General features: G+C 41.0%; 1 protein-coding gene across 1 annotated transcript in view; it reads right to left on the bottom strand.

The window, feature by feature from the left end:
• Nucleotides 1–20,160, bottom strand: part of hmgcs1 (3-hydroxy-3-methylglutaryl-CoA synthase 1 (soluble)) — a 39,718-nt gene extending 19,558 nt beyond the window's left edge. Inside the window, exons 1-4 of the mRNA XM_061980694.2 lie at nt 20,029–20,160; nt 11,846–12,294; nt 5,233–5,358; nt 1,964–2,128 (exon numbers count right to left, since the gene is read on the bottom strand). Coding sequence (XP_061836678.1) covers nt 1,964–2,128; nt 5,233–5,358; nt 11,846–12,293 — 739 coding nt within the window. The 5' untranslated portion in view covers nt 12,294; nt 20,029–20,160. The remainder of the gene's footprint in view (nt 1–1,963; nt 2,129–5,232; nt 5,359–11,845; nt 12,295–20,028) is intronic.
• Between the last annotated feature and the right edge of the window lie 998 nt (nt 20,161–21,158).

Here is a 21,158-nt window from a genome sequence, read left to right as displayed (position 1 = left end):
TATCAATTACGCCAAATAGCGAAAGTGAAACCGCTTTTATCAAGACATGATCTTGAGAAATTAATCCACGCTTTTATCTCGACTCGTCTTGATTACTGTAATGCCCTGTATGTTGGCATTAGCCAGGCCTCCCTCGCCCGCCTGCAGCTCGTACAGAACTCTGCTGCTCGTCTGCTAACACAGACCCGCAGACGTGAGCACATCACCCCTATTTTAGCGTCCCTTCACTGGCTCCCTGTGCGTTACCGAATACATTTTAAACTCCTTTTATTTGTTTTTAAATGTCTAAACAACCTCGCGCCAACCTATCTCTCCGACCTCCTTCAGCCTTACTGCCCCTCCCGATCCTTAAGATCAGCCGATCAGCTGCTGTTGACGGTCCCTGACACAAGGCTGAAGCTTAGAGGTGACAGAGCTTTCGCCGTTGCTGCTCCCAAGCTCTGGAACGACCTACCCCTGAGTGTTAGACAAGCCTCCTCTCTTCCTGTTTTTAAATCTCTCTTAAAAACATACTTTTATTCCATGGCTTTTAACACTGAGTGATATCCATCCTGCAATGGCGCCCCATAATACACCTGCTGTGATCCTGTTTTTATGTTTTTATGTTTTTATTAATTCTATTTTAATTATTTATTTTTTATCATGTTCTGTTTGTGTTGTGTTGTGTTTGCTCGGTACTCGTTTTATCTTTTAACCTGCTCATTGTACAGCACTTTGGCTACCCCTGTGGTAAATTTTAAATGTGCTTTATAAATAAAGTTGATTTGATTTGATTTGATTATAATGTTGACTCTCTGTGTCCCATCCATGCATCCATTTTCTACCGCGTGTCCCTCTTGGGGTTGCGGGGGTACTGGAGCCTATCCCAGCTGCATTTGGGCGGAAGGCGGTGTACACTTTGGACAAGCCGCCACCTCATTGCAGGGCCAAAACAGATACCCCCCCCCATAAACTCCAAAACTAATTTTAATGACAAACACAACCCCCTCTTATCAACGAATGGCTCCAAAAAGGCTGTGTTGTGCCAAAGCCACCTACACTATCATCCCTTGGACACACCCCCACCTTCGTACGACCATGAAGTTGTCTGGCCCTGATCGACTTTGTTTTGCATGGACTATAAGATGAAAGAATAATTATTTCATGCAGTCATAGCTCGCTGACTTTGCAAAATAAATGTTGTCAAATCTTTAAAAGGAAGTCCTGGCCTCTGACTGTTCAATCGAAGAATGCGGGTAGAACCTAAGCTCCCTGAACAGAGGATGTGGTCTGCAACACCACCTATCTCCCACATATATTCTGCAATTTAGCCTCCAACAAATAACAGGATTTAGAAACATTGGTCAAAGATGCTCCTTTTTGCCATTTGTTTACAACTGAATGGAATGCTAACGTCATTGAGTCGGACCATTTTAGGCCGATAGTGGTGGATCCACAGCGACCGATCTGCCAAACAAACAATACCTCAATGAAACGAAGGGAAATTACACTTTAACGACAGTCGTTGGCATCAAGATTGCTCGTTTGCTTCTCAACAGTTGTTTCGCTCACTACGATACGGTGGAACCATCCTTGCCCAGGCACACTCTCCTGGTGTTGGAGTATAAATATTTGGAGTTTTGGCACCAATCGCTGGACTAGATCTGACCTATCTAAGTCTATGAGCATGAACTGATGAAGCTCGGATGAGAGGCGAAACGTCTTCTAAAACAAACCAAACAGTCCAATTGCAATCGATTGAATCTTCTGAGAATACAATGACCTGGATGAATGAGAACATCCATAGACATCACATTCACCAGTTTTGCAGTCTGGAAAAACAAGTATGTTGACAGAACTGTGGAAGGTGCTAACCCCCCCCCAGAGAGGTCAGAGACAAGATTAAAACTCACAGCCTCCAGCCTGTGAGGCAGAAACTTTCACCGTATCACTCAGTCCATTTCAGTTACTTTTTCCAACTAACCTCTTTGCCACTGAGCATGGATCTTGTTTCGGTAGAGCGAGTAACAGCGGTCCAAGGCACTCAGGTAACACTCGATGGATAGCTTGCCATCCACCACAGGATACTCCGACATCAGGTTAGGTTTGTAAAAGTCGTACGCATGCTGCATGTGCGTTCCCCGTAGACCTGTACAAGACACAAAGTTTGTGATCACTACAATTCATGTTTTTTTCGATGAACCTCAGTTTATATAAATACATGCATGTACGCAGTCGAACTTGGCCAGCTGTATTGCAGTCGCTCCTTTACAGTTATATTCGACTAAGATTCAGAATAAAAAGCAATAAGACTCCAAAATAATTCAAACTGTACTTGTCTGGATCCTTGTACTTTACCACAAAGAAACATAGTATATTAGACAGGGGTGTCCAAAGTGCCTGAAGCTGTTTTTTTTATTGGCCCTCAGCAAAATCTTATAATATCAATTCATTAAAAGGTTATTCTTTGTCCTTTTAGTACATTTTGGGCCATCATTTTTGTTGTCGCTCCATTATACAGGATTAATCCAAAGAAAGTTTTTTTCACGTTAAATAAAATGTCCATTTCTTTCACTTGCAGTTATTCCACAATGCATAAAGCCAAACAGGATAAAAAAGTCATTTTTTCAAAGGGCATAAACATATTTTGAATACATATTCTTTTACTTACTTTGCTCAATTCTCTTGAGCTCTAACAAAAATACCAAATCAAATGTGATGTTTTTATTATTTTAACTCTTTGAAGGGCTTTTGATCACATGATGTCACAGCTTTCAATTAATATAAATTTGCACAACGGGAGTTATTTTACTAATTAAAACCTGGGACATTATCTGAACAAAAGGCCTTCAAAAAAGGTTAGAATTTAAATTAAAAAGATTACATGTTTAATATGTTTATTCAGGACGGAAATTTAAAAAATGGGAGCAAAGAAAGTAAAAAAAAATATGAATACAAAAAGTTTTTGTACCCTTCAAAAACATAAGGACTTTTATGTCCTGTTTGGCTTTGAAGATACGGCTGGAAGATCATGACAAAAAAAAAGATTATTTTGAGTGATTGTGTAATCAGGATTAAACATTATTTTGAAAACATGAGTCTTTATTGTAGCACCAAAACTCAACTTTCAATAAAGTAAAAACAAACCTGGATATAAATGAATAGCGAATAAACCACAACAAGTAAAATAATAGCAACAGCAATAACAATAAATTTAAACAACAATAAAAAAACTTTAACTATATTTAAATAAAATGTAATAAAATGTCTGTTAGTTAAATGCAAAAATCTACACTTATTGGTACAATACATCTTTTGACAATTTTGACCAGTATTTTAGGTCTAAGCATAATAATTGTATAAATGTATCAAAAAGTGCTTCAAGTACATCATGCTTGTTGTGTAAGGTACTTTTTTGAAACCTTTATTTTGTTAGCGCAGTCAGACCGGGTGTGGCGCACAGTGCTATTATTATGAAGGGGAGAAGTGTGCTGTGCTGTTCTGAGCTTGATGAGTAAAGAGGCAACTTGAAGCAGTAAATAAAATAGGGAGCCTCTCAAGTTGCAACCACTGTTTGTAGATTAATGTTATATCGATGATGTGTTGTAGGTAGGGTTGTCCCGATACCAATATTTTGGTACTGGCACCAAAATGTGTTTTGATACTTTTCTAAATAAAGGGGCCCACAAAAAAATGACATTATTGGCTTTATTTTAACCAAGAATCTTACGGTAAATTAAACATATATTTCTTATTGCAATCGAAGAACAAATTTGTCCTTAAATGAAATAGTGAACAACATACTAGACAACTTTTTTTAGTAGTAAGTAAGCAAACAAACTAATTTCTCTGCTAACGTGTGTAATGAAGCATGTTTAGCTATTCCTCGTCCTGCAGAGATGATACTTGTAAGAAACTTACTTTATTCGTCACCATGGAGGCAAGGATGGATGTTAGCTGCTAGCCATGTCTTAAAGCACCTCTTCCTGAGGGCGTTTCAGTGTTATATAGTCACCTTTATCGTCAGTTTTTAGACCAAAATGCATCCATTCTCCCTTTTCTGTCTACACACCTTGTCTGCTTGTAAGTACTCCGTGATTGTGCGCTGCCTAATACGCTCCTCTGCTCATAAACCCAGCAATGTCATGCCAGTTAAGAAAAAATATATTAAAAAATTGGGAATCGGTATTTTCCAAACAGAGTATAGTACTGTTTTTGATTAATTAGTGCCGCGAGACTATACTAGTACCGGTATACCGTACAACCCTAGTTGTGGGTGTATTGATTGTTCTTGCTAGTTTGAGCTTTGTAATTTAGTTGCTGTTTGAAGTGGCCATATAAACATGGAGTTCAGGACAGCCAGCAATCTGAGATTGTGCCACGAACATTCCACTAATACCAAGAAGGTCTCGGAGCTGCTGAATGTGGGTCTTAAACAAAAACTGGTGGGAGAGAGTTGTTTTAAAGGAATTTTTGGATGGAGAATGGAAAGAAAAGGTTTGAATAACTCAAAAGTTCATTCAAAAAGCTCTGTGGATTGATGGAAGGAGTTTTTGGTCCGAAGGAAAAGACTGTTACTGCCCTAATACCGCTTCAAATGAGGGTTACTATTGTTCTGCACTAGCTTGACAATTGTGTGGAAAACAGAGTCACTGCTAATCAGTTTGGAGTGCACAAATGCAGCATGAAAAGGTTTGTGTAAGCTTTCTTATTTGCCTTGTAAGATACCTGCTTCATTTTCTTCCATGATATCACACATATTTGTTCTGGAGTCCGAATAAAGCCGACATTCTCTATTTCCTTAGCTACCTTCTTAATAAAATCTGTCCCCCCCCCCATCGGTGCACTTCCAAATGTTCCATTCTTTTTATTTGTGAAGTAAATATAGTCTCCTCTTCATTCCAGTTGTTGCCTATATTTTGATTCAATGGGATCTGCTTCCGGGTTATATCTTGGGCATTGAGACTTGTGCATGCTCAGTCCCTCGAGATCTGGTTTTCAATCGCATAATCTAGGTGTGTTAGTCCAACTTTTCAAAAGCCAATCGGGTGTTTCAGGGTGTTTTTGCTTGTAGAGTACTTATTTTAAGCCAAATTAATTTGAGAAATCCAACTAAATTAGTGCATTGAAACGTAGTCACTGACAGTGACAGCCTATCACTACTTTTCAGAGTCGACCAATTGAGTGGGGGTCTTATCATATACAGGATGATACTAATCATGGTATGTGTTACTCATTAATAAACTTTCTGACCTCGCTCAAAGGCTAACGGAGCATTAGGCCCAACCAGCATCGCCACGGCACCAGCGCCCCCTGTAGGTCTGGCACTTCCTGAGGCGTAGACTGCAATGTCCCCTGCAACAACCAAGGCATAGCGGCCTGCAGGAAGAAAAACAGATAATCATTAAAAATCAATCTGTCTAAAGACCAAGAAATAACTAACAATGCACAATTCAGTTCAGTTTGTAGTTTATTTTGAACATGCATACAATACAATTACAATGTAATACATCACATGTTTCCAGTTATTTCATTACAGCGTGTCCGAAAAGGAGTAGGAAGAAGCGAAGTTTATTTAATCCCTTTTCATACATAGCAGTTTTATCCAATGTCATTTTGGAGATTAATGAGATTATCTCATTTAAAAAAAAAAAAATTTAATAAAAAAAGGTTCAATATGTTTAGCATAATTCTTCTTTTTCCTTTGTGAACACTTGTAGTTTGAACAGTTTCTTAAACTGAATCATATTAGTGTTTTGTTTGATTTCCATGCTTAATCAATTCCATAATTCAATTCCACATACGGATATGCTAAAGTGTTGTACGAGCATACAAATGTTTTAAATTAGATTTTCCTCTAAGGTTATATTTATCCTCTTTTGTTGAGAAGAATTGTTGTACATTCTTGGGTAGCACGTTATAGTTTGCTTTGTACATAATTGTAGCTATTTGCAAATGCACCAAGTCATTGAATTTCAATATTTTTAGTCAATAAATTAAGGGTTTGTGAGGTCTCTATATCCAACATTATTTATTGTTGTAATTGATCTTTTCTGTAACACCGTTAGTGAATGAAGCACACATTTGTAGTCCTTTACCCATATTTATATACAATAACTCAGATATGGTAACACTAGCCAGCGTAGAGAATATGGAGTGATTTTTGGTCCACAACATATTCTGCTTTATTCATTGACATTTCTTGCTACTTTATGTTGTATATTTCATATTTGTATGAGTTTTCCAGTTCATTTTATCATCTAATACTACACCCCAAAATGTGTTCTCTTTTACCCTTTAAATATCTACTCAGTTTATTTGTATTTCCCTTCTATTGTTACCAAATCATTTTACTGAGATTCAAGCATAATCTGATTTTGTCAAATCATCTTTTTAATTTCTTCTGTTATTTGCATTAGCTACATAACTTTAACAGTTAAGATTTTTACGTAACATCTTATAGGTTGTATTCACCTAATGTCACGTCCTGCTATGCAAGACTCGAAGTGATGGGCCAGCAAGCGTCTGTTGTCATAGCGTTGTATATATTCTCAAAGAAAAATGCCACATGCGTGCGTTTTTTAGGCTGTTGGAACCATTCAAATCGCGAAAAAGATAAAAAGTTACTCTAGAGTTCCTCGTGAGGTTACCAAGAAGGGCCAAAGATGTCAAGATTTTACGAAAGACAAGAAAAGTGGCACGCACTACAGTCCCAAGAGAGCAAAGCCAAGAAATGCACTAGTTTTCAGTGTTCACCTCATTAAAGGTTTGTTTGATATACTTTTAATGTTTAGTATGTCAAGACTTGGTCCTGGGTGTGTGCTTTTCCGGGATGCAGCGGAAAGTTGGCACGGGCGAGACGGGAACCAAGGTACATGATTTATTTATCAAAAAAAAGGGATAAATGAAAGCGCGCACAGTGGCGGAGAATAAACTATGAAAAACAAAAAGACTATAAACATGGAACCAAAACTTACTGTGACAAGGGACATGAAGCAGGATCATAGAGGAATGGACAGAGCATAAATGTGTTGTGGTATGGGGTGCAAGGTCGTCAGAAAAACAAACTGAAAAACACTGAACTTAAATACTACGGACATGATTAACGAAAACAGGTGCGTGACTCAAGACGTGAAACAGGTGCGTGACGTGACAGGTGAAAACTAATGGTTGCTATGGTGACCAGACAAGGGGGTGAAAAAGACAGAAACTAAACAAAACATGACTTAAAACAAAACATGATAATACAGACATGACAGAGCCCCTCCCTTAAGGACAGATACCAGATGTCCAAGAAAAAACTTAACAAAAGTCATGGGAGGGCGGGAGGGGGACATGGCGGTGGGTCGCCAGCCCAAGTGGCCCCGAATCCACTGAGCCAAAGTCAAGTGGCGGCGACGAGTGGAACGCCGCTGCAGCAGGCGAGGCGGGCGCCCAGGGATTGGCCACATTCGTGGCCGACTGGGAGGTGGGCGCACTTGGCGTGGCGGGCGACCAGGTAGCGGCCATATCCGTAGCCGACGAGGAGGCAGGCGCGTCGTCAACTTGGCAGGCGTGGCAGCTCGGCGTGGCAAGTCAGGTGGCGAAGCTCGGCGTGACGCGTCCAGCGGCGAAGCTTGGCGTGGGTCTTGGTCTTGGTGTGGGTCTTGGTCTTGGTGTGGGTCTTGGTCTTGGTCTTGGTGTGGGTCTTGGTCTTGGTGTGGGTCTTGGTCTTGGCATGGCGGGTCTTGGTCATGGCATGGCGAGTCTTGGTCTTGGCATGGCAAGTCTTGGTCTTGGCATGGCGAGTCTTGGTCTTGGCATGGCGTGTCTTGGTCTTGGTCTTGGCTTAGCGGGTCTTGGTCTTGGTCTTGGTTTGGCGGGTCTTGGTCTTGGTCTTGGCTTGGCGTGTCTTGGTCTTGGCATGGCGTGTCTTGGTCTTGGCATGGCGTGTCTTGGTCTTGGCATGGCGTGTCTTGGTCTTGGCATGGCGTGTCTTGGTCTTGGCATGGCGGGTCTTGGTCTTGGTCTTGGCATGGCGGGTCTTGGTCTTGTCTTGGCATGGCGGGTCTTGGTCTTGGTCTTGGCATGGCGGGTCTTGGTCTTGGTCTTGGCATGGCGGGTCTTGGTCTTGGTCTTGGCATGGCAGGTCTTGGTCTTGGCATGGCGGGTCTTGGCGTCGTGAAGCTGCGACTGGCGGCACTTGGCGTCGTGGAGCTGCGACTGGCGGCACTTGGCGTCGTGGAGCTGCGACTGGCGGCACTTGGCGTCGTGGAGCTGCGACTGGCGGCACTTGGCGTCGTGGAGCTGCGACTGGCGGCACTTGGCGTCGTGGAGCTGGTACCGGAGCTTGGTGTCGTGGAGCTGGTACCGGAGCTTGGCGTCGTGGAGCTGGTACCGGAGCTTGGCGTCGTGGAGCTGGTACCGGAGCTTGGCGTCGTGGAGCTGGTAGCGGAGCTTGGCGAGGAACTTGGCATGGTGGAGCTGGTGCGGCAACAGGTGCTAGCCTTGGTGCAGGTGGAGGTGGCCTAGCTGGGGGTTGCGGCTTGGCAGGTCGGAAGACTGGTGAGGGCGGTCGTGCTGGAGGCTGTGGCTTGACAGGTCGGTAGACTGGTGGTGGCGGCCGTGAGGGAGGCTGTGGCTTGGCATGGTGATGCCGAGCCACCCCACCAACACAGCTCCCGACCCCAGCCCCCCCTCAAGGGGCGGATACCAGACGCGCTCCCTGCGGTCTGGAACTCTCTGTAGGGGTGGGCAGGGGAGGGCAGAAATTTCCCCTTTATTTTGGCCAAATTGTTTTGTTTTTTTATCCCCCACCTGGGGTTGTGTGGGCGGAAAAAAAGAAAAAAATTGTGACGGGGGCGGGACTTGAGTCTTGGGGGGCGGGGCATGAGTCTTGGGGGGCGGGGCATGAAATTGGGATGGCTGTGACTGACTAGACCTGATTTCTAAAAACATGTTTTGATAATGCTTTATCAAAGACATGGCAGAGTTTTTAGCTGGAGGCGGGTGATTTAAAGAAAAAGTATTGAAACAAAAATCCTGGTCTGTGATGTCATCATGGGGAAGCCGGGCAGACTGCTGCTTGCTTCCGCCCGGAGGGGGCGGGGCTTGTGGGAGCGGCGTGTCCTGCTGGCTCGCGGAAGTCTTTCCTGGCGTCCCTCGCCTTTGGCGGCGCTTCCGTGGCTGAGGTGACGTACCGATCGGCACCAACTTGCCTCCATTCCCCCACATCATCCCCCTGCGCTCCCTGGGGGAAAAGCGCAGCGTCTCTGCCTCCATGGCGCGCAGCACCTCCCAAGAAGCCTCATCCAAATTGTCCAAATCGGCCAACTTACGTGCGGAAAAGCGGGTCTGCTGACGACCTACTGTCACGACTTGGTCCTGGGTGTGTGCTTTTCCGGGATGCAGCGGAAAGTTGGCACAGGCGAGACGGGAACCAAGGTACATGATTTATTTATCAAAAAAAAGGGATAAATGAAAGCGCGCACAGTGGCGGAGAATAAACTATGAAAAACAAAAAGACTATAAACATGGAACCAAAACTTACTGTGACAAGGGACATGAAGCAGGATCATAGAGGAATGGACAGAGCATAAATGTGTTGTGGTATGGGGTGCAAGGTCGTCAGAAAAACAAACTGAAAAACACTGAACTTAAATACTACGGACATGATTAACGAAAACAGGTGCGTGACTCAAGACGTGAAACAGGTGCGTGACGTGACAGGTGAAAACTAATGGTTGCTATGGTGACCAGACAAGGGAGTGAAAAAGACAGAAACTAAACAAAACATGACTTAAAACAAAACATGATAATACAGACATGACATAGTATTTATCATTCAAGTATTATCTTGATATTATTTGTATTTTATCTTTTTTCTGAGTTCTTAAAATGCATTTTTGCTACGTGTGTTTTTTAAACCCCCAACTCGGCGAGTCTAAACAAAAGAAATCAAATGTGAGCAAAATCTGAAAGAGTTTTAAGCTTTTACCAAAGGCAGCAATCATAAATGAAGTTTTCAGTACATACGGTACACAATGTTGACATATATAGTTATATTTTGATAAAGACGGGAAAAAAACATGCATACTTGTAACTGGTGCATGCAACAACAAGGTAACAACAACCAGGGCTGTAGACGTGATGTTAAATCATTAAATGCAACCTTTTCCAAGCAAAAATGATGCACGATTTATCCGAGAGAGTCTTGATGAAGTATTTGCCTTACCGAGAAACATACAAAAAAGTTGTAGGTCTCTGCGCTTTTCCAAGCTTTCATCTATTTTGTCGTGTACAGAGGTGGGTAGAGTAGCCAGAAATTGTACTCAAGTAAGAGTACTGTTACTTTAGAGATTTATTACTCAAGTAAAAGTAAGGAGTAGTCACCCAAATATTTACTTGAGTAAAAGTAAAAAGTATGTTGTGAAAAAACTACTCAAGTACTGAGTAACTGATGAGTAACATACACACACATATATACACACACATGTGTATATATATATATATATATATATATATATATATATATATATATATATATATACACACACACACACACACACACACACGTATATATATATATATATATATATATATATATATATATATATATATATATATATATATATATATATATATATAGTATATAATTTATATTTATTTATTTTGCCGTTTTTGTTTACATGTTAAAGGTGTTTTAATGAATATACATGCATGTTTAACACATATAGATTCCTTTCTTTCATGAAGACAAGAATATAAGTTGGTGTATTACCTGATTCTGATGACTTGCATTGATTGGAATCAGACAGTAGTGATGATAGCGTCCACGTTTTCAAATGGAGGAGAAAAAAGTTCCTCCTTTCTGTCTAATACCACATGAAAGTGGTTGATTTTTGGCATCTTATTTGTCCAGCTTCCATATTCGTTTTTATACACTTTACAAGAAATACATTGGCGGCAAACTCCGTAGCTTGCTAGCTTGTTTGCGCTGGCTTTCGGAGACTCTTGTTTTGAAAGCGCAGGCGCGATGGAGCGGCACTTTTATTGTGAAGACAGGAACTGTGCAGTCAGTCTTTAGTCTTTTGACGGGATGTACGGTTGAAATAAAAGGGTCTTTTTTCCTTCACACTTTTGATTGATTGATTGAAACTTTTATTAGTAGATTGCACAGTACATTATATATTCCGTACAATTGACCACTAAATGGTAACACTCCAATAAGTTTTTCAACTTGTTTAAGTCAGGTCATGTGACCGCCTGGCTCTGTTTGATTGGTCCAACGTCACCAGTGACTGCATCTGATTGGTGGAACGGAGTGAACGTCACCAGTGACTGTATTTGTTGAAACGCAGGCACTTTGAAGGTCTGTCTGACAGACCAAAACAAACAAAGCGTGCATTAACAGATCGATAAAAAATAGTAGCGAGTAGCGAGCTGAATGTAGATAAAAGTAGCGGAGTAAAAGTAGCGGAGTAAAAGTAGCGTTTCTTCTCTATAAATATACTCAAGTAAAAGTAAGTTGCAATAAAACTACTCTTAGAAGTACAATTTATCCCAAAAGTTACTCAAGTAGATGTAACGGAGTAAATGTAGCGCGTTACTACCCACCTCTGGTCGTGTACAATGACGTCTGTACCACCAGATAACATGCCTGGGAACACGACAGACGGATAATCCTTGAGATCACTCGACAAATCTTTTTTTGATAACTGTAGGGATAGATTGCATTGCATAATTTACTTTTAGTGGTAAGATCTAAGCCCCTTGCGTATTTAGAATATTTGCACGCTGTTTGCGACCTAGTAGCAATGTTGGTTTGGTGGTCCACCACTTCGTTTAAAAGTCACGTGACAGAATACAACCTATCGTGTTCACTCACCATCCCAGGAGCTGGACTCCACCCAGTTGACAGCGTTGAAGAGCGCAGCCGTCCCGCCGTAACAAGCGTTGGTGGTGTCAATCCCCTCCACGTTGCTGTTACCAGAGTCCTCAAACAACTGCATGAGGACCGTCTTCACCGACTTGGATTTGTCAATAATGCTCTCAGTGCCAACTTCCAAGCGACCAATGCTGTCATAGGACAGGGTGTTCCTCTCCATCAGCCTTTGGACCACGGTCAGGCACAGGGAGTTTATATCCTCACGGTCTGAACAGAAGCCCATGCGCGCTTGACCTAATCCCACGGTGTATTTCCCAGATGGAACACCATCAAACTGCTCCAGTTCAGCCTGATCCACATACTGGGATGGGAAGTACAGTTCCATGGCAATAATACCCACATCTTTTGGCCATGGTCCCAAGCAGTTGATTGAGGCGGATCCAGGCATCCTGTACAGGTCAACAGAGTCATTCATTGTTTAGCAATTCAACAGAATGAGGGCATACTTACAGTGGACACACTTAAAAGTAGGGTTTATTGGTGTTACAATAATTGTATCTAAGTTATCACAACATTTTGTGTTTCAATGAGTTCCCGGCGAGCAGACAAAAGCTGTCTTTAAGCCTACCAAGCAAAAGGCTTGTAAAACTCCACTGTGTAGGATGGGAAGCAACATTAAGGTGTTCTGTTTCTTTCATGTATTGTAATCAACAGAAAGATATTGTCTTGACCCAAGAACTACAAAGCGGAGAGGAAGCAGGGCCTGACTCCCCTACAGGGACCGCTTCATTGAACTGTTTTACGACCTTTTCTGTGAACCGTTTTTACGACCTTTTCTTTGAACTGTTCTGTAACCAAAGGCGATGGCTGTTTACGACCCTCGTCCCTTAGAAACAGCTGTTGCCATGTAATCAGGGAAAGTCCAAATAAAAGAGGAGACGTACAATCTTTCGTCAAAGCGTAGTGGAGACTGTCCAAGAGTACAGCCCAGACGTCTCTCCTCAAAATGAGCCAAATTGAATTCTGTCTTGTTTAATTCTTTGCTTCTTGTCTTGTTTAATAGATGTCATCAGTGTTTGAACCTGACAGTTGGCATGAGTGCTTATAATCGTATTCACGCACTCAAGTACAGTTCTGTGGCTCCTGAACAGTTCAAATAGGTAGGCCTGATACAATTGTTCACACATACATTTCATATAACCAGTGCAAGTGTTTTCATTGATCGATCCGTGTTTCCCTACAGCTTTTAACCAAATGTTTAAAGGGGAATTGCACTTTTTTTTGGAACTGTGTCTATCATTTGCAATCCCTAAGTGAGACAAGGTTTATCCTTTTTTATGCATTCCAACTTGTAAATAAAAGCTAGCAAAAGTCAGCTAAAAATGGAGCAAATGGTAGTCGCTAAATTCCGCTTTCAAACACCGCAATCGTTTTTTATACACGCTTATATGTAGTAACAGGCAAATTCATAATAACATGTAATACTTACGTATTTTGCTCATTTTAAGCATAAGGCGGCGCATTAATTTCACATCACAACTTTTGCTTTTCCCTTCAACAACGCAACTACTCATGACATATTTTGTGAGAGACAACAAAAGACTACTTTGGGACAAATTATAATCCAGAAACATATATATATTTTTAGCCCTAAATATAAGGAGGATGAGCAACAAGTTTTAGAAGCTGTGTGCTAAACAGATGCAGCTTTAGAGAACCACTAATCATGCATCAGTATTGCTAAGGGCTGTACAAAAAAAGACAAACTATGAACAAAAGAAAAAACAATCACTTACTGTACAATGTCTGCTTACTGGGATGCTGACTGATAGGAATTGAATATATTTCCTTTCAGATTAAGAATGAATCATAATCCTCACAAAAGGGTAAAAAAAGAGTGAGCGTCCTTTCGTCTATTTCTTGCAATTTCCGGATTTAAGTTGGATGTCAAAGTTGACCAACGTCTCGATTTCTGGCGACAACCTTCTACTATACAAGTGAGAAGAATGATTTATAATCTAGAATTAACTTTTACCAATTTAGCAGCTTTGCATGTCAATATAGCATCATAAACTAGTTAGCTCTCTGTGATCGCGGTGCCATTAAAAATAGATTGTCCGCGTTAGCGCTTGCAATAACAATATCGCTAATACTTGGGTAATATTCAGGTCACCAGGTGAAAATAGGATTATTATTGGCGTTTTTTGGATGTATTTAGAGGGCTTCATGGGCGGAATAGATAACTACCATTAGCTGCATCGTTAGCCACCTCATATTTGCCGTATAGTACGAATTAAAATGCATAAAAAAAGAAAAACATGTGTGTTCTTGTCTTACAAAGGGATTGTGAGTGATGCACACAGTTAGAAAAAATGCATTTCCCCTTTAATAACTCACTAATAAGAGTGAAATACCAAGAGGTACAGCGGTACCTCAACTTGAGTGTTTTGAGATTGTGACATGGCACGTACGTAACTTTGGGGACTTTGGGGAAATATATGTTCTGTATGAACTTTGGGGAGGTAAACGGTACTTTGGGCTGTGGGATTGAGTGTGTTGTGCAGGTGTTTGAGTTGTATTGGCGGGTTATATGGACGGTAGGGGGGAGGTGTTTGTGATGCGGGATTAATTTGTGGCATATTAAATATAAGCCTGGTTGTGTTGTGGCTAATAGAGTATATATACCGGTATGTCCTGTGTTTATTTACTGTTTTAGTCATTCCCAGCTGAATATCAGGTCCCACCCGCCTCTCACAGCATCTTCCCTATTTGAATCGCTCCCACTGCCCTCTAGTCCTTCACTCTCACTTTCCTCATCCACGAATCTTTCATCCTCGCTCAAATTAATGGGGAAATCGTCGCTTTCTCAGAGGAATCGCTCTCGCTGCTGGTGGCCATGATTGTAAACAATGTGCAGATGTGAGGAGCTCCACAACCTGTGACGTCACGCGCATATCGTCTGCTACTTCCGGTACAGGCAAGGCTTTTTTATCAGCGACCAAAAGTTGCGAACTTTATTGTCAATGTTCTCTACTAAATCCTTTCAGCAAAAATATGGCAATATCGCGAAATGTTTGAATAAGAAAATCACATTTCAGTAGGCCTTTAAAAGGTATTATGCAAAACCAACTTTTCTTACCTATTGGGACCTGTTTTTGTGTTTTTGGAATGTGCATAAGTCCCAAATAGAGATGTCCGATAATGGCTTTTTTGCCGAAATCCGATATTCCGATATTGTCCAACACTTAAATTTCGATTACGATATCAACCGAAACCGATATATACAGTCGTGGAATCAACACATTATTATGCCTAATTTTGTTGTGATGCCCCGCTGGATGCATTAAACAATGTAACAAGGTTTTCCAAAATAAATCAACTCAAGTTATGGAAAAGAATGCCAACATGGCACTGCCATATTTATTATTGAAGTCACAAAGTGCATTATTTTTTTTAACATGCCTCAAAACAGCAGCTTGGAATTTGGGACATGCTCTCCCTTAGAGAGCATGAGGAGGTTGAGGTGGGCGGGGTTGAGTTAAGGTGGGGGGTGTATATTGTAGCGTCCCGGAAGAGTTAGTGCTGCAAGGGGTTCTGGGTATTTGTTCTGTTGTGTTACGGTGCGGATGTTCTCCAGAAATGCGTTTTGTCATTCTTGTTTGGTGTGGGTTCACAGTGTGGCGCATATTTGTAACAGTGTGAAAGTTGTTTATACGGCCACCCACAGTGTGACCTGTATGGCTGTTGACCAAGTATGCCTTGCATTCACTTGTGTGTGTGAAAAGCCGCATATATTATGTGACTGGGCCGGCAAGCAAAAGCAGTGCTTTTAAGGTTAATTGGCGCTCTGTATTTTTCCCTACGTCCGTGTACACAGCGGCGTTTTAAAAAGTCATACATTTTACTTTTTCAAACAGATACCGATCATTTTGAAGCCGATACCGATAATTTCCGATATTAGATTTTAAAGCATTTATCGGCTGATAATATCGGCAATCTTGAGTGGAGACAAGTCAGCAGCGCAGACACGTCCCCAACTGATGCACAGATGAGTGGTCCACCCCGGGTCCCGACTTTGAACAGCTCGCGCCTCGTCTGTGGTCACCTAATAACCTCTCGTTGTGATGCAAACTGGCTCGTACATGCACATGCACCCTCCGCTTTTGCCATTTCTAAGACAAATTATAGCATGAAGTTCTAACTTAACGGAAGCGCTAAAAACTACGACATGTTCAAGTGGAGGCACGTAAATAAGAAGGCCTACAAAGACGGTCAGAAAGCGGTTTGAAGATGGTCTGTAAAACATAAAACTATGCAAGATTTGGACCAAAGAACCACCATTGTATGTTAAGCAGACAACAAGAAAGTGTTTTAATGTAGAAAACAAATAATATTACCCATTTAAATGGATGATGTTGATTTAAGATGAGATAAAAGCTCTGTCACAGTACCAATTAAGCTCTTCAAATTTTAACACACAGTTGTTATTTCATATGTTGACCAGAGGGGGGGCAGTTTTAAAACCGTTCAGCCATCCATCCATTTTCTACCGCTTGTCCCTTTAGGGGTCGCGGGGGGTGCTGGAGCCTATCTCAGCTGCATTCGAGCGGAAGGCGGTGTACACCCTGGACAAGTCACCACCTCATCGCAGGGCCAACACAGATAGACAGACACGACACACAGTCAATTTGAAAAATCCCTCATATTTGGAACCGCCCTAATTTGAGACATTCTCTATTAGATGCAATGGTTTTCCGTATTGGGATCATGATTTCGGTCTTAACTTGTTCACTGGTCCTAATATTGAAGGTACTTTCCCTTGCCCACCTTCTCAGTGGCCTAGTGGTTAGAGTGTCCGCCCTGAGATCGGTAGGTTGTGAGTTCAAACCCCGGCCGAGTCATACCAAAGACTATAAAAATGGGACCCATTACCTCCCTGCTTGGCACTCAGCATCAAGGGTTGGAATTGGGGGTTAAATCACCAAAAATTATTCCCGGGCGCAGGTCAAATGCAGAGGACAAATTTCACCACACCTAGTGTGTGTGTGACAATCATTGGTACTTTAACTTGTTGGTGTCTCAAGAAGGGTAGAAATACAAGAACACACACACACCTTGGTGCTACATGCAAAGGCGTCTTAGTGTCTGACTCCACTGAGCATTTATCGGTTATAAGTAGAGATGTCCAATATTATCGGGCTGCCGATATTATCGGCCGATTAATGCTTTAAAATGTAATATCGGAAATTATCTGCATCGGTTTCAATAAGTAAAATGGATGACTTTTTAAAACGCCGCTGTACGCAGTGGTACACGGATGTAGGGAGAAGTACAGAGCGCCAATAAACCTTAAAGGCACTGCCTTTACGTGCTGGTCTATTCACACAATACCTACGGCTTTTCACACACACACAAGTGAATGCAACGCATACTTGGTCAACAGCCATACAGGTCACACTGAGGGTGGCCGAATAAACAACTTTAACACTGTTACAAATATGCGCCACACTGTGAACCACACCAAACAAGAATGACAAACACATTTCGGGAGAACATCCGCACCGTAACACAACATAAACACAACAGAACAAATACCCAGAACCCCTTGCAGCACTAACTCTTCCGGGACGCTACAATATACACTCAACCCGCCCCCCTCAACGTCTTCTTGCTCTCTCAGGGGGAGCATGTCCCAAATTCCAAGCTGCTGTTTTGAGGCATGTTAAAAAAGAAAAAGCACTTTGTGACTTCAATAAAAAATATGGCAGTGCCATGTTGGCATTTTTCTCCCATAACTTTAGTTGATTTATTTTGGAAAACCTTGTTACATTGTTTAATGCATCCAGCGGGGCATCACAACAAAATTAGGCATAATAATGTGTTAACTCCACGACTGTATATATCGATATCGGTAATTAAGAGTTGGACAATATCGGAATATCAGATATCGGCAAAAAAGCCATTATCGGACATAGGGCTGGGCGATAAATCGATATACTCCATATATCATGGGTTTGTCTCTGTGCGATATAGAAAATGACTATATCATGATATTCGAGTATACGTCCTCACGCAGTTGCTTTTGCGTTGCATGCGTTTCTCACTCTTTCCTGTCTCTCCTTCTCACAGAGACTAAAACAAGCGCACCTTCTTACATACCTCACATACTGTCACGTGAGCAACGTCACACGCTCCCGCGGAGCAGACAGGTAGCGACATGGTAACGTTAGCTGTGATGCTAACAGCTAACGGTGTGGTTTGAGTGGTAATACGAGAGAAAGAAGGTGCGGATCAGGTAACAAATGGAGGAATAATTAATTCCCAAGAAAAACCGCACGGTGGTTTGGCTTCAAGCGGGAATATGTCTTTACATGTCAACATCTCCGTTCGGTGCTACACCAACTAAATGCCGAAGCAACTATTTCCATATCAACGCCGTAGGACATATACTATTTGATATGCAGCTCATTTTTATGTGACACTTATTGAAATATCTTGTGTGTCATCATGCACAAAAGTGCACTAATAGCTTGTTTTAAAATGTCTCTGACAAGCTTGCACTTTCTGTTTTGGAAATGACATGAATGTTTGTGCCACTGCTTAATAACTGTTTAATAAATACATCCATCCATTTTCTACCGCTTATTCCCTTTGGGGTCGCGGGGGGCGCTGGAGCCTATCTCAGCTACAATCGGGCGGAAGGCGGGGTAATAAATACAGTTTTGCTAAATTGACTTAGTTGTGATTTCCCTCTCTGCATGAATGTTAAAAATGAGCATATATTAATGCAGTATGAAGAAGAATGTTTAACGTAAACACATAGAATCATCATACTGCTGTGATTATATGTATCAAGTGTTCATTCAAGGCTAAGGCAAAATATCGAGATATATATCGTGTATTGCGAAATGGCCTAAAAATATCGATATATTAAAAAAAGGACATATCGCCCAGCCCTAATCAAACATCTCTAGTTATAAGTAGGGATGTCCGATAATGGCTCTTTGCCGATATCTGATATTGTCCAACTCTTTAATTACCGATACCGATATCAACCGATACCGGTATCAACCGATATATACAGTTGTGGAATTAACACATTATTATGCCTAATTTGGACAACCAGGTATGGTAAGGATAAGGTACTTTAAAAAAATAAAAAATAAAATAAGATAAATTAATTTAAAAAAAATTATTGAATAAAAAAAGAAAGTAAAACAATATAAAAACAGTTACATAGAAATTAGTAATTAATTAATTAATTAAAATGAAAGGTTAGTACTATTAGTGGACCAGCAGCACGCACAATCATGTGTGCTTACGGAATGTATCCCTTGCAGACTGTATTGATATATATTGATGTATAATGTAGGAACCAGAATATTAATAACAGAAAGAAACAACCCTTTCGTGTGAATGAGTGTAAATGGGGGAGGAAGTTTTTTTGGGGGGTTGGTGCACTAATTGTAAGTGTATCTTGTGTTTTTTATGTTGATTAAAAAAAAAAAAATCGATACCGATAATTTCCGATATTACATTTTAACGCATTTATCGACATTTCTAATTATAAGACATCAAGTTCAAACTTTAGACAATGAATATGGTTAAAAACTCAAAACATCTTTAAAGTGCAAACGCAAACAGTTTGTTAGTAACGTGTGTCAATGGTGTCCACAGCTCCTTAAAAGAGATAAACAAAAACTGGGCTTTTGGATAATCGACAAGAGAAGTAGGTGAAAGATCATTGGGGTTTCCCTTTAAATTAAGCTAAGAGCGGTCCTCATATCATTCTAATTTTCATACACATATAGACACATTTTTAAAATGTTCCAAGACTGCCAATAATAATTTAAAAAAAAGCTTCGCAAATTCAATCGGATAAACTCCAATGATATTTTAGGTAAAAGGTCACTAATGTGTAGTTTGCTATCCGGACAGAATAAGCTGACGGACCAGCTTCCGACACTGAAATTGTTACATTAGCCTGAATTAAATACTGTACCAAACATTACCAAATGACAGGACAACGTATTACGACAACATAAATCCATCCATCCAATTTCTACCGCTTGTCCCTCGTAAAAAGTATAAATATTGAAAAACATGTCAAAATAAGAATCAAATGCCATGACAACGAAACAAGTCGTTTGAATGTTACGATAGACGTTCACAAGTCTTCTTACCTGTGTGTGCAGGTGAGCAGCGGTGACTTATTGACGTTTAGACTCGCTGGCAGTCAAGTAGAAGGAATTTGAGGAGGTATAAGTCGCTGTATTTATGGAGGACAAAGCAGCGTCACCATGTACTCCACAGCCTCAATTCTTTTGGACCAATCAGATCACAGCATACTCTGGTAAACACTCATCGCTCGGGAGCGCGCAGATGTTCTGGCCAATCAGAAAACAGGACCGGCAACCATGACTCAGAGGCGTAACTGTGGTCCAATCGGAGGCCTGTACGATGTCGGGTGAGCGTGGAAACAACCTATTAGAGAGCAGACATAATTCCTGGCGTGTTAGGTAGATCCTCCTGCCGCATGAACCGTCACTACACTATGTTTGGCTGTTTGTACACAACTTTTTTTTGAATTTCCCTTCACATATTTGACGTTTGCAGTTAAACGTTCATGGACAATATCTAATGAGAATTAACAACATACCATTAAAGCAAAGTTTACCACAATTGACATAGAGTGAAAAACATGTCCAATAAATTCCATCCATCCATCCATTTCTCCCGCTTGCCCTGTTCGGGGTCGCTACTGCATTCGGGCGGAAGGCGGGTGTACACCATGGACAAGTCGCCACCTCATCGCAGGGCCAACACAGATAGAGAGACAACATCCACACTCACATTCACACACTAGGGCCAATTTAGTGTTGTCAATCAACCCAGGTGCATGTCTTATTATTTTTTTCAGTAGCTCACCTCTTTAATCTTGTTAAAGTAGCAATATGTAAATCAGAGCCTCCTGCCTAGGGATGATGTTTGATAAGAAATTATCGAGTTCGAGCCCATTATCGAATCCTCTTATTGAACCGATTCCTTATTAATTCTCTTATCGAATCCAGATAGGTTGTTGTATATAGGAAAAAACACTATATTTGGTTTAACAAAAGCTCACTTTTATTTGATAAGAAAAAAATAAGATTAAATAAGTAAATAAATATTGACTGTTACCCCCCTAAAAAAAATATATATATATATATATATATATATATATATTGACTGTTGTTACCCAAAGTATATTAAGTGGGATTTTTCAGAAAAACAAATATATACAGTAACACAATAACAACCTGTCTCTGTGATC

This window comes from Nerophis lumbriciformis, linkage group LG20 (assembly GCF_033978685.3).
Source record: "Nerophis lumbriciformis linkage group LG20, RoL_Nlum_v2.1, whole genome shotgun sequence".
Lineage (NCBI taxonomy): Eukaryota > Metazoa > Chordata > Actinopteri > Syngnathiformes > Syngnathidae > Nerophis > Nerophis lumbriciformis.
This window is presented reverse-complemented; position numbering and strand designations above follow the sequence as displayed.